At 42.9% G+C, this 14970-nt stretch overlaps 1 protein-coding gene across 1 annotated transcript in view; it reads right to left on the minus strand.

Annotated features, from left to right (window-relative positions):
• cfap61 (cilia and flagella associated protein 61) overlaps positions 1–14970 on the minus strand; it is a 64569-nt gene that overhangs the window by 29563 nt on the left and 20036 nt on the right. Inside the window, exons 15-18 of the mRNA XM_085771680.1 lie at positions 11980–12107; positions 4505–4597; positions 3179–3347; positions 1607–1790 (exon numbers count right to left, since the gene is read on the minus strand). Coding sequence (XP_085627806.1) covers positions 1607–1790; positions 3179–3347; positions 4505–4597; positions 11980–12107 — 574 coding nt within the window. The remainder of the gene's footprint in view (positions 1–1606; positions 1791–3178; positions 3348–4504; positions 4598–11979; positions 12108–14970) is intronic.

A 14970-nucleotide genomic window follows, 5' to 3' on the forward strand; every position in this document is an offset into this window, starting at 1 on the left:
GAAATCGGCCTCAGCGGACGTGTGAGTAAAAGTCGCGCTGGAAGTTATGAAGGAATGAAATGTTGCATTAATAGAAAGGGCTTTATCGGCTTCATCGGGCGGTCAGTGAAGTGTGCACACTGACAAACTAAACAAAATCAATGATAACTTGAGGGTAAAAGTTGGGAATGTAAAATAAAATATGGAGAATGGAAATATCTTGTGAAAAAATTATCATGCTTTGGGACCGGATGCTTGTGACATGTGGGGAAATTAAAACGTATATGAATGAATTCTACAAATAATATATATTTTTTGGGGTGTTAACCAAAAGAATGAGGTAAAAATATTAGAAATAAGCAGATTAAAGGACAGGAAGATTCCACATCCTTACTTTGTCTTTTTATGATTTCAATTAATGCATTTTTTGTACCTTATCTTTCTCTATTTGTTACTGAATCACTTTGCACTTTATCTCTTTATTTTTTTCTATGTTTATTTGTTAGCCATAGAAATTTGTCTTGTCGTAATTTGTTTTAGGGCTGGAACTTATGTACAAGCCAACCGGCTTCGTTCCTTCCAGGCGTGCACCATTGAATTTAAATGTGTGCTAAATAAATAAACTCTAAACTCTAAACTCAAAGAGCAGAGAGAAGCAACAGCTCCACCTCCACACAGCTGCTGCTCAGCGTCTCTGTCCGTGGTGCTGAACAACAGGAGCACCAAGGCCACCAGAGCTTCTCCTCTCTGCTCTGATCAATAAATCTATATCCCACTGCTCACTTCCTCCTTTTATTCCTCCTTTTCCCCATGACGACGAGCGACCCAAAGGAAAAAATGTTGCTTTTGTGATGTGTCCAGAGATGGGAAGGGAAGTCAGGACACAAGTGGTACAGCCTTGTAAAAAAACCTCCGGAGGTGGACTGTTTATTTTTATTTAATCAGATTGTTTTATGTGCATTAATGATGCTTCCTGTGAGCTTTTCTTTTTTTTCCCCAAAGAGTTGCATCTCCAGTAGAAACAAAAAGCTTTGAGCTGGACACAGAGACACATGATGTTTGTCAATGAGTAAAAAAAAAAAAGTCTTGACGCTAAAATCTAAATGCACTTTCTGTTTTCTGCTCCTGCTCTTATTAAAATATGGAAATAAACACAGTATCTGTCGGAGTCTGCCATCGCAATTTGCATTTATTAATGGTGTTCCTTTTATGACTGGGGATCAACTAATTAGTATGTATAAAAGCCTCACTCTAGATCACTGCACAATTCCTTCAGAGAGCAGATTAATTTTGCTTAATGACACTGTGTGTGTATGTGTGTGTGTGTGTGTTTTTCTTTTTTTTTGCTGCTCTGAAAAGCCTGGCTCTCAGAAAGTGATATGATAATGGAAAGTGGATGGAAGAGGCCAACCTGATTCACAGAGATGAAAGATTTCTCCGCAGCTAATTAGCTGCTAATTATACCGGGGCACTTCAGCGCTGACTGGCTGAGTAATGACATACTACTGCAGATTAATTTTAGGTTCTCCCCCTCTCTCTCTCTCTCTGTGTCTCTATGTGTGTGTGTGTGTGGAGGAGGAGGAGGGAGGAGGAGGAGGAGGAGGAGGAGGAGGAGGTGCTCACTTACCCTCCAGCTCCACAAAGTTGGAGCAGAGCCAGCGGCGAGCAGCCACGCAGTCATGGAGGTCATTGAGGGTGAGGAGGTTGGAGGGGACGGGCCCGGTGAACCTGCGCTGAGCCGACGGCGGCTGCTGCTGCAGCTGCTGGTTCGTGATTGGCTGGTTCAGGTCCAAACCGGAGGGACAAGGCACCTACAGGACCACGGGACGGAAACACGTTGCATTCATGAGCTGATGTACTGTATAGGAGATCATGAAGGTTTTTGACTGGTCACAGTGTTTTCACTGCAAAAACGCAAAATCTTTCCAAGAATATTTGTCTTATTTCTTGTCAAAATGTCATTTCTAGTCAAAACAAATCTCTTACCACTTAAAATAAGACTCGTCATCTAAAATGAACTTGTTTTTAGATCATTTTCACTTGAAATCAGTAGAAAAGTCTGGCAGTGAAAGCAAGTTTTTTTGTGCTTGTCATAAGAAAGAAAAACTTACCGCACTATCAGATTATTTTAAGTGAGATGGTTTTGACTAGAAATAAGACAAATATTCTTGGTAAGATTTTGAGTTTTTGCAGTGTACAGTCATCACTTTCAGCCCAGAGTTGTATGGTTCAAAACATGATCATATCAGAGTCAAAGTCATTTATTTGCCATTTGCAGTAAAATCCACATTGAAAAGCCTATAGGACTGTGAAACAAATGTAGATAAATAATAAGACAGTTGGGTACATAAAACATAACAATAAGAATAGTTGAGAATTCAAAACTTCTTAAAGTGCAGGATAGAGAGAATCCATGTTTAGCACCATTTAAAAAAAATAAATAAATAAAAAGGTTAAAATAACAGTGAAGAAAATATGAAGCAGCATCTCAACAGCATCTGACTTTTTCATCATCTTTCATCAACAGTTTTGTGTAGCCTTGTTTACATGGACACAAATAATGTAATAAAACAGGAATAAATGGAGATTCAAATAAAAAACTGTGTCATGTAAACACGTTGATTGGAAAATTTGAATCCGAATGGACTCATTCAGAAAGACGTTTCTCTCCAATCAGGATGGGTGGTTTATGCATGGTGGATTTTCAGATCCAGATCCATGTAAAGGGTTAATGTGATCAGAGTCGTCTCTGGCTCTTCATCTACTGTTTTCAACCAATCTGACCGGCAAAACTTCTCTGCACATGTCACAGTGAATTTATTCTGTTTAACTGTTTGATACATGTACACGCACGTTATATTCGGATCACTTTTCACCCTGAGGTTTCTCCAATTTTTTTCCTGTTAAAAGTGCTTTTTGGGAGTTTTTCCTCAGTGGATGTGAGGCTCTAAGGGCAGAATATGTTTTTATGATGCTGTGTAAAGTCCTTTGAGACAAACTTTTGGTAAAAACGGCTATACAGATAAAATTGCCTTGTCTTGCCATTATTTTGTGTCCATGTAAACAGTGACGTTGGAATTTCCGAAAAAATGCACATGTAAACGTGGCTTGTATGTGTGTGTGTGTGTGTGTGTGAGAGAGACGTGGCTTGTATGTGTGTGTGTGTGTGTGTGTGTGTGTGTGTGAGAGAGAGCTGTACCTGGTACTGCAGGCCTGTGCAGAGGAAGAGGTGGTCGTAGGGAACCTTCTTCCCACCGGACACCCGCAGGTGTTTGGACTTCCTGTTGATGCCGACCATCTTCCCAGTGACGACGCTGACGCAGGAGTGGAGAGGGAGCCGGGCCAGGTCTCTGCTGCTGTAGGCATGGCTGAGGGACACACACAGACACACAGAGACACACAGAGACACAAATCTGGCTCAAACTGGTTTTCTTCACTTAATTGTTATTGGAATAAATTAAATTTATATATTTATTCAACAGCGTCATGGAGTCAAAACCATGTTGTTCTCTGCAGCAGCAACACACACACACTTCATCATCATTTTAGACACAAATTAACCAGCAGCTATGGGATGGATCGTAGATCAGCAGACGGAGGTGGACAGTTGTGGTTTAAAGAAAAACATCTGGACAATTATTGGATTGACTATTCCGTTATTATCTCATAGCGTGGTGAATGTGCAGGTCACAACTTGTCCACCAGAGCGTTGTGGAGTTGTTGGATTGTGTATTTGATGAGTTTGATGAGGGAAACCAAGAAATCCCATAATGAGCCTCCATAGCGTAGCTCTGAGCAGCTCACGGCTCTGCTCCGCCGTTCTAAAAATAGCTTGCACCGACAATTAAAGGTAACGAACCTACTGCTATGACTATGGCTATGACTATGACTGGCGGCACGGTGGCACAGTGGTTAGCACTGTTGCCTCACAGCAAGAAGGTCCTGGGTTCGAATCCCGGGCCGCCCAGGGCCTTTCTGTGTGGAGTTTGCATGTTCTCCCCGTGTCTGCGTGGGTTTCCTCCGGGTGCTCCGGTTTCCCCCACCACTAAAAACATGTCGGCTAGGTTAATCCTCCAGTCAGCGCCCCTGACCAAAGGCACTGGCTCATAATCTGGAGTTGGTCCCCGGGCGCCGCACCGTGGCTGCCCACTGCTCCTCAGGGATGGGTTAAATGCAGAGAAAGAATTTCACTGTACTAGCTGTATATGTGACTAATAAAGTACCTTTACCTTTACCTTTACCTATAGGGATTATGGCAATGGGTTAATTTGCCAAAATGTTGAACTATCCCTTTAAGGTGGAAATATTTTCTAAAAAAGTTACTCTTTTAGTCGATGTACGTTCAAATTAGGGCCAATGGTGCGAAATTTTTGAAAAATTTAGAGAAAAATGTAATATTTCAGTAAAAAAGTGGTAAAAATTTAGAGAAAAAGTTGTGGAGCCTCTTGAACCCTCTCAAGGACGTTCACTAGGCCAAACAGTCTCCAGATCGATGGTGGGTGGTGGATGTCTAACACTCACTCACCTTGTGGACAGGAATCCAACGTCCTCGTGGTCGTAGTCGCCGGGGTAACCGTGAGTTGAGACGAGGGTGAGGTTGGTGAACCTGAGGTGGGGGCTGCAGGGGAACAAACAACACAGGAACAACAGCATGAGTCAGAGAGAAACGAGGTAGGAGTGGAAATTCTGCAGCAGCCGCACATGAACGACAGCTTTTACCAAGCTCCACCTGACGTCAACGGGAGGTCAAGAGGAAAACTAAGCGTAAAGAAACTAACTAACTAAAAGAAACAAGAAACTAACTAACTACTAACTAAAGAAACTAAAAGCTGTTTGTCTGTGTTGCGGCTGCAGCAGCCAGGAGCTCAGCAGGATCAAGGATGAGCTTCTCACACAGGAAGTCGTCTCTTCACATGGACAAAACAATGGAGAGCGTGCCTATGTTTCCACAGCCCTATGTTCCCTCAGCACTATGTTCCCTCAGCCTTATGTTCCCTAATTTCTAAGTTTTTTTTTTTTTTCTTTCCAAAATTAAACCTTATGTTCCCACATTTCCTTTATCATCAATTTGCATCAGATTTTATCCCCATTTCTCCCAATTTGGTTGTCAATTACAGCCAACCTATTATCCAGTAGTAGTAGCAGTAGCTAAATCTGGGAACAAAGGGCTGACCCCTTCCAACACCGCTACTCCAACATAGGGTTAATAGCGGTAACTCAACCACTCGAGCAAGGGAAAACAAGCTTCTGAAGGGGGGGGGGGCGTGTTTGGCTGGAGGTCATGGTGCAAAGGACACTAGGTTGAAATTACTCTTAATCAGCCCTTTAAATGCGGTATAAAAATAAAAATGACTTGACTTAGAGTTTCATTTTGAGAAAATTCTTAGAAATAAGAAAATTCTTAGAAATGAGGCAACATAGGGCTGAGGGAAGATAGGGCCTAATTTTCCAAATTTTCAGTAGTAAAAAAAAATCTTTGAAATGAGGGAACATAGGGCTGTGGGATCATTGGGCTGTGGGAACTTAGGGCTGACCGCCAATGGGGAGATGGGGAAGGACCTGAACCAGAACCTGACGCGACGCGTGTCTTTGTTTCATTGTCCTCTGCATGATAAATTGAGACATTCCCTACATGAGAAAGCCCAGATGAAGAACCCAGACTTATTCTGGATGTCTGAACATGATATGCTGTGTTGGTCTTTTTAAAGAGGAGATTTATGCTCTAGCTAGATTCACTGATGGAGACAGGAAGGATTACTATATCCCACATAAAATCATGGTCTGCTGCTTGCTGTTCTGTATCCTGGAAGCCTGTTTGTTTGTTTCTGATCTGTTGTGCTCTGTTTGTTTTTGTTTTGTTTTGTAATTCTCTTTTTCTCTCCTCTATAACGACATGTCATAGCTATTCTTGAATATATGTACTGTATTTAAATGCTTAGTGTCTTGTAAGCCCAAAAAAATGTGCATGACACTTAAATAAAAATAATCATCAATCATCGGTCCACACTGTTATCTCATGGTTGTAATAGTTGTGACAGAGATATAATATTGAGCACAAAAGTGGAAGAAATGTTGAAATATAACGTCGAATATAAACTAAAACATACAATTCATGGTGAAGATTGATTAAAAAGACAACAATTCATTGTTTCTCATCTGTTCAGAGTTAAAATTGCCAGTTAAAAATAATCTGCTGATCGTCCGTGTTGGTGATCAACTGTTCTTGCACAGGTTGACCATTAAAATGATTTATTCACCTTCTATAATATGACAGGAGGACGTGAGCTTGGTTTTGGTTTTGAGGCCTTGGTGTGTGTTTCCTTTATTTCTCTTTCAGTTGCGGTGAGTTTGGTGAAAGCGCTGGTCTGTGGTTGATTGTTTATGTCTTCTTCCGCCTCGAGAGGGAAGTGTGACTTTCACAGAGAACACAACAGCAGACTGCTCACGACTGCTAAAGTGTGTTTACTGTCATTGTTGCTTTCCTATTTTAACAGTTATGTAACAGTTACAGCTTTTACACGGTGTGTCTCAGTATTTTTATTTTTTTAATCTATATATTTATGCAGTTGGTTGTTATGTAATATTATTGTGTTGTGTTATATGTTCTGCGTCTGTTACACTGTTATGTTCTTTTAGCTCTCCATTGCTGCACGGCCACTTGCCGCAATGGCGATAAATAAAGTGATTGAGAATTGAGAATTGTGTTGTAGTAGTGTCACATAGACAGACTGACACAGTGTGATTATGGCCGAGTTTTCACAGTAACTGGATAATTCACATGAAGCCTCCACTTCCTTCTCTAATAAATAAATGGTTAAATAATAATAATATTATAGCTGAACATATTTTGTTTCAGAGACTTTAGTATGTTATGACCTGGTCAAATCTCTGTCCATTTCAAACCACAGTTTTCTGTTATAGATCCAGTCAGGAGGAATTTCTTCAGCCCACTAAACTAAACAGAAGCATGTGTGTGTGTGTGTGTGTGTGTGTGTGTGTCACTCTGATGTGTTTTTACTGCCGTCTGTTGTGATGTAAATGTCCTCCTCCTTTGTGGTGGCCTTCAGGACATCACACAGCTGATAAGCTGCAGCTCCAGCTCCTGTGTTTGCTGAATAGCAGCGTGTGTGTGTGTGTCTGTGTGTGTGTGTGTGTGTGTGTGTGTGTGTGTGTGTGTGTGTGTGTGTGTCAGTGTGTGTGTACCTTGCTTTTATCACAGCCGAGCCTCCGATCACCTCCTGCACTGTTCTTATCTGAGCTTCCTGCTAAATTAACGCCACCGGCTCAGATCTGCAGCACCACACAGCAACACACTGCTGCTGCACTGACCGCACACACACACACACACACACGGACACACACCAGGTATAATTATATGACCGACTGCAGTGTGTGTGTGTGTGTGTGTGTGTTCATGATAGAAACTAGAGACCTGGTCAACTTCATGTCTCTGGTATTTTAGTCTCTGGATTCATGTTGCTCATCTTAATATAAAACCTTCATTAGTTCAACAGATTAAATGTGTTACAAGTTTTACAAATAATATCACTGTACAGCAGGTTCACGTCATCCAGCCTTATTCTAGACTAGAGCAGGGCTGACAAACTCCTTTTAATTCAGGGGCCACATATTTGATCTTCAGTGATCCAGACCGGTCAAATAAAAGCATGAGAACCTATAAATAATGAGAAGTCTAAACTTTTCCATTTGTTTTAGAGCAAAGACGTACAACAAGTTTACAGTTAATCAGCTATCCTTCTACGAAACATCATGAAAAACCTGACATTTCTTGAGAAAAATATGACATTTTTTATGCCTCTTCTGTCTTCTATGTAATTTTCACACTTGGTGTTGGATTGGACCCTCTGACTGTCTGGTGGTTTTGGCCTTTGGGCCGTGATGTTTGAGCATTTCTGAATGTGATCATGTTGCACATTCTTCATAAATATCAAAAAATGTATATGTTGATGTTTTATTAATTGATTATTTGCTATAAAATGAAAAACAATGGATTCAATGAGCACATGGAAAGCTGTGTTTGGGGAGGAGAAGGTGTGGACGAGGGGGGGTTGGAGGTTTGGGCAGGGCTGATAAGAACCCCCCCCAGCCCCCCCCTCCCCAGCCCCCAGCAGGCCGAAACTGACCCATCACTCACCCTCTCAATGCGCCGCCGCCGCCTCGCCATTAGTTCAGCAGACACTAACTGTCTCATTAGTCAACTCATTAGTGACAGCAAACACAGATCGCTGCAGCAGATCCCTGACAGGGGAAACACTGGAGTGGCTAATTAAAGGGGTGGGGGGCTGGTGGGGGGGTGGAGGGGGGCAACGCTGGCCCTCCTGAATGCCAGGGCCTCAGACAGCTGCGTGCACACGGCCCTGGACTCGGCCCTGGACCCGGTGGCGTGCCAGATCCAGAGCCAGCTCCAGCTCCACACTGCAAAAACTCAAATATCTTACCAAGAATATTTGTCTTATTTCTAGTCAAAACAAATCTAATTCTACTTAAAATAAGACTCATCACGTTAAAAAGTAGCTTGTTTTTAGACACTTTTTACTTTTTTCAAGCAGATTTTCACTTGAAATAATCTGATAGTGGAGCAAGTTTTTCTTTCTTATTACAGGCACAAAAAACTTTCTTTGACTGGCCGATTTTTCTACTTATTTTGAGTAAAAATTGATTGAGTAAAAAATTATCCAAAAACAAGTTAATGTTCAGGTGATGAGTTTTATTTTAAGTGGAAAGAGATGAGTTCTGACTAGAAATGAGACATTTTGACAAGAAATAAGACAAATATTCTTGGAAAGATTTTGAGTTTTTGCAGTGCAGCTCCAGCTCCAGCTCCCTGCCAGTTGTGAGATATCACACACACAACAACAACAACTAGGGGTGGGAATCTTTTACTATCTCATGATTCGATTAGATTCTGATTTTTGGGGCTACGATTCGATTCAAAATTGATTTTCGATTCAAAACGATTTGATTCCTAATGATTTCTGCTTCAGTCCATCGATGTGCAAAGGATCCTCATGATCTACTCCAGTCTGCTTTACAAGACAGAATGACTAAAGTGTCTTTTTCACATTTATCCATGCTTAGATGGAATTGTTGAAACTGTTGCATAAAAGCAATATCACATATTGCTTGAGTAACAAAATTAAAAGTGCCTCTTTATTTAAAAAAAAATAGTGCAGTTAAACATGCTGCCTTTTAAAATCTAAGGAAATGGAGGCCGACAGCCTGCAGATTTGTTTAATTTTTGGGACATTTTATATCGATTCTGAATCGTATTAAATGAGAATTGCGATTCTTATGTAAATCGATTTTTTGGCACAACAACCTCCCCCTCCTCCTCCTCCTCCTCCTCCTCTTCCTCCTCCCTGGTTGCCTGGCAGCTATCGGCCGGCTCTGAATCAGCAGCCCGGCGCTTCTTATTATTTGCCGGAGCAGTTAATCTCACAAAGCGAGGAGCAAGGCAAACACGTTGGAGACGTCCGACCCGGAGTCAAGTGACATTTCCAGAGAGATTGGATTCCTGGAAAAAAAAAAAAGCCGATAAAAGAAATGAAAGAGGAGCGTCGGCGAGGGGACGGCTCTCCTCCTCGGGCTCAGGGTTTGTGAGGACAGCGTGGAGGAGGAGGAAGAGGATTTCTCCACAGCGATAAACGGCGCCATGTGAACACTTTTCATTACAACAGCTGGCGGCTGCCTGTTCTACCTCCTGAATCAGACTCTGTTGTGGTTTCACACACATGTGGCGTCAACCGACTCATCTGTGTTGACTGGCTCACGGAGATAAACCTAAACACACTCACTGCTTCAGACCGGAGTGAATCGTTTGTGTGCGACTCCTCTCCTCTTCGTCGTCAATAACAAACTAAATGTCGGTCCGTCTCTTAAAAACTCTCCCCTGCTCCGTCACTCAGCCTTAAGCCAGTTGGCTCCTTCATGTTTAAAAACAGGGGGGGTTTTGTTGGGGACTATTTTCAGCAGCGGATTAATCCAGATTTGGGTGCGGTGGTTAATATTTGGGGCAGTAGGAGGGGAGCATGAGTGATTGAGTCAGAATAAACTACAGACAACAAGACTAGGTCAGAAACCTGATGTCTAGCTGATGGCTGCAGCACTTCGCTCCTCCTCTCTGTGTTTTAAAGGTAAATACAGAGACTGCTTGATGAAAAACTGTCCCTGAAGGCAACGTGCATCAGCGGTTTTGCATGAATTTCCCTCTAAAACAACTCTGTCTGGTAACGTTGTGTTATTATCTCATAGCGTGGTGAATGTGCAGCTCACAACTTGTCCACCAGAGCGTTGTGGAGTTGTTGGATTGTGTATTTGATGAGTTTGATGAGGGAAACCAAGAAATCCCATAATGAGCCTCCGTAGCGTAGCTCTGAGCAGCTCACGGCTCTGCTTCGCCGTTCTAAAAATAGCTTGCACCAACAATTAAAGGTAACGAACCTACTGTTATGACTATAGGGATTATGGTAATGGGACAATTTGCCAAAATGTTGAACTATCCCTTTAAAGCCGTTTTTTCTTGTTTATACACATGGTTTTCCAATAAAAACTGATCTCATCAATAATTTTCCAATATCTATAAAAAAAACCAGCGACTGAAACACAAACACAACATGTTAACATCCAAAACGCTCTCCTCATGTCTGACAACAACATCCTCACTAACACAACACACAGAGACTGAGCTGAGATCTTGGCAACAGTGCTGCTTGGTCGTCATTTGGAGACAGAAACCGCCACTTGGCGCTCGGCCGACCGACGGCGTCAACTACGATCACTCAGTCAGTCAGTCAGTCAGTCAGATACAGACATTGGAGACGCTGCTGCTGCTGCTGCTGCTGCTGCTGCTGCTGCTGCTGTCGTCCAGCCAACGGTGGAAACTATCTGCAGGAGAGCTGAGCAGGATCAGAGCGGTGGTGGTTAGTTGGATTAATTCACTGTTTGTTTTTGGATTACTTCTCAGCGGAAACACCAGCATCATCATCATCATCCTCGGCCTCGTTCTGTGAATCAAATTACACCAAACTCAGTGTAGTAGGATAGTTCACCCAAAATTGAAATTTCACTCATTATCTCCTCCCCCTCATGTGGACTAAGGGCTGGGAGAAGTTTCAGAGTCCTCCGTGGCTTCTCTGAGTTACAGGGGGTCTCGGCGTAGCAGTGCATGTCCATATAACGGTTGTAAATGGATACCAACTGTCTTCGTAACAAAAAGACACACCAAAAAACATCCAAATACCTCCATGCTGCGAAATTGTCCCAAAAAAGATTAAATAAGTCTATTTTTCAAGCTTGTTTGTAGCGGAAGCTTCTTGAAGCTCCTCTTCCCGGTTCGTCAAATTTGGACAAACCGGGAAGAGGAGCTTCAAGAAGCTTCCGCTACAAAACAAGCTTGAAATATAGACTTATTTAATTTTTTCCGGGACAATTTCGCATTTCGGGGCTTCAATACAAGACGGCCATTACATACGAGCAGCATGGAGGTATTTGGATGTTTTTTGGTGTGTCTTTTTGTTACGAAGACAGTTGGTATCCATTTGCAACCGTTATATGGACATGCACTGCTACGCCGAGACCCCCTGTAACTCAGAGAAGCCACGGAGGACTCTGAAACTTCTCCCAGCCCTTAGTCCACATGAGGGTGAGTAGATAATGAGTGAAATTTCAATTTTGGGTGAACTATCCCTTTAAATCCCACTGGTTTGTTTTTGGGTGAATAACAAATCTGTCGTGTGTGTGTGGGGAACTTGGCGACGACCACGGCGGGCTACATACACAATGCACAGATGGTGAGGTGTGTGTGTGTGTGTGAGTGAGAGGGGAAAGGGGAGGGGGAGGGGGGGTTAATGGGGCCTGACAGCAAATTTCTGCCCCGGGGCTTCCTAACAGGTTAATCTGTCCAAAACGCTGCAGTGACATTATCAGTCGCTGCTGCTGCTGCTGCTGCTGTTACACAATCTAGTGAGAGAGTCGACTCACCAGCAGCACAGAACCTCCAGGAAGGACAGACCCGTGTCCGACGCCCCCACCACCACGATCCTGGCGTTGACGGTGACCTTCGGCTCCATGGTCAACTTCCTGCTGATGAGGCTCAGAGCGAACGGCGCCTGGGAAACCAAAAAAAAAAAGAGGGAGACACTCGGTCAGTCAGAAATCCTTTTTCTGAGAATGAAATAATCACAGAAACGCACGTCGTTATTAACCCGCTAAAAGCATTACATAATGACCAGGATCATTTTTCCACCCCACATTTGAATTTTTATGGGATGAAGCAGGAAGCGGCGGCAGCAGCTTTCATCGAGGCACTTAGTCGCCAACCCTCTCAGCCAAAAACCTTTATCGTCCCTAACATTTAAAACGAGGTTGGTGCCAAATCTCACATTTTGAAAAAATAAAATATAATGAAATAAAAAAATAAATAAAATGTGCAGAGTGAAAATTACGGGAATCCAACAATTATCCTTTTTACTGACGGTTGGAAAATTGAGATTCTCCAAAAGACCACTCAAGTCACTGAAGAGAAGTTTTACATCTTTAAAATGTATCCAGTCTTTTTAAGATTTCATCTCAATTGCACAATAAACATTCAGTACAGAGGCGACGGGACAGGAGAGCCTCAGTCCACCCGGCCTCATCCAGATTGATTTTCAAGCTCAAGTCTGAGTTTTGTGTTTTTCTATAAGTTTAAATGTATATTTTCATTTGCATGCAGCTCTGCCTCCCATTGGTCGATCAGCCTGATAATTGTGTACAGTTCTTTGAGACAAACTATTTGCCTTCCCTCATCTTGTCTCATGTCACATAACAATTATGTGGTTTTAAAGCTCCTTCCAACCAGTGACTGACACGGCTACAACAAATACATTTTGAGCAAATTTTACGTATTTTCTTAAAAATCAGAGAGTCTTTAGACCAAATTGTAAACATTTTAAATCTGAACTCTCCAGGTCTGGTGTCTCCTCCTCTGTGTCTCTAACCCTCCTCTCCTCCATGTGCATTATTTGTTTCCAACGAAGAAGCCGGTGAGAAATCAATCCATGGAGCGGTGGATAAGGTTATTTATCATCTACCATGTTACCATGTGTATATGTGTGTAGTCTTATCTGTCATCAACAAGAGATTACGGGTTACGAGTTAGCGCGTTACGTTTGTGTGGCGGTGTCGCCATGGAGACGAGAGCTGGGACACCGGGTCGGAGGCTCTGATCTTACAAGGTTGGTTTTCAGCCAAGAGACGCTCCATTCTCCCTGGAACTAGTTACAAGTCATTGATTTAACCAGAACTAGGACTCTGGAGCTGGAGCTAAGGGACACATGGAGCAGGGTTAAAGTATAATATGTAGGAATTCCCCCCATCTAGCGGTGCGGTTGCATATCGGAACGTATTCTTGATGTTGCATTCACGTGAAATCGGGCAGACGTCAGACAGACAACAGACGCTGCATGTAACAGGATAAACAAGCGTCTATGTAAACAAGTGGTCCGCCAGCACGAGGCAAAACAATACAGGCCTCAGGGCTCGACAGTGCGACAGTTTTGCTCGCATTTGCGAGTTGATAATAGCCCGTGCGAATAAAAAATTGCATTCAGTCGCATCAGTGCGACTCGGACAGAAACTGCATGCACCGCTTTGCATGCTGTTTAACGTGAGCAGTATCTCCCCCGCCCCGCCCCCCCCTGCCTGTTTGGTGATTTTGGCCGCCGCATTGATTAAAGCTTGTGTACATCGGGGCCGTTCAGATGTAACGTCTTTTCCGCACATTACTTTCAAGGTAGACGCGCGTCATGCACGCCAAGGCGACACCGTAGCAGCGCACATTCGGTGCGAAGCGCTTTTTTTCCGTGCACGTTCGACCTGCTTCTTCCTCCGGTTCACGGTCTCGGGCTGTGTCTCTCCTACTGTTTCACACGGAGCTCTGCCCCAGGTGAAGGAAGCCCTTAGGTGGTACGTGGCCTCCGAGGCTACCGCGGAGCTATCAAAAAAAAAAAACGCTTGTCGCGGTGAGAACAGCTGACATGTGGTCACAGTCTCACAGTGCAACATTCATATAAACTTCAACCTCAAAGCTCCCTGTCTGACCTGTCCCTGAACATCACACAGGGGCAACATGGAGCTGCTTGTGTGACAGGTTGTTGAGGAAAAATGTTTGGTGTTTTTACTGTTCTCAAATGTAAAAATGGGTCATGTTGGAGCCTCAGCCTTATTTAAGGCTTAAACAGCCTGCTACAACATTTTTCATTGTGCTCCTAAAAAATCTTAGTGTAGTATAGAGCCCTGTATGTAATGTTCAGCTTTTTATACTGAGGGAAATATAGGTTCACTGCTCATCAATACCCCCACCCCTGGGCCACATGCACACACATACAGCGTAAAACTAAAAACTAATATTGGTTGTAATAAATATTCTATTTTCTCACACATATTTGCATTGTTTGTCTTTCCTGATTTTTGTTAAGGCAAAGAGCCAGTTAAAACATTAAAAATTAGTCTACAGGGTTAGAATTATAGGCTAAATCTACTTTATTTGTTTGAAAATGATATTTTCACCAAAACTACAAAATTTTTATTGTGCTACTAAAAAATGTTGTGTGCTACTAAATTTTTCAGCATGGTAGCACAGTGCTACTTGGAAAAAAGCTTAGCGTCAAGCCCTGGGCCTGACAATATGTTGTCATGGTGATGTGGTATTGTTTTTTACTGTCTTTCTCTGGTGGAGTAAAATGACATCCGGTTGGTTTGCCGACGGCCGTCTGCCTGACTGCACCTGAATGCAACACCAGTGCCTCCGTCCTTCCTCACACTACACAGTGGTGACAGTTTTAACAGGCCAAGCCCACAGCTCCGCTCAGTTTCCGTGGTTACCTACGGTCACGATGCAACATGGCCGCCTCGGTTCGGTGCGTCGCCCACTTATGTATTTGTAACGACTTGTAACAACTCATTCTAAGGTACCAGAAAGCTTTCATTTGT

Source organism: Trachurus japonicus, chromosome 24 (genome assembly GCF_045865225.1).
Source record: "Trachurus japonicus isolate A0001 chromosome 24, Traja_1.0".
Taxonomy (NCBI): domain Eukaryota; kingdom Metazoa; phylum Chordata; class Actinopteri; order Carangiformes; family Carangidae; genus Trachurus; species Trachurus japonicus.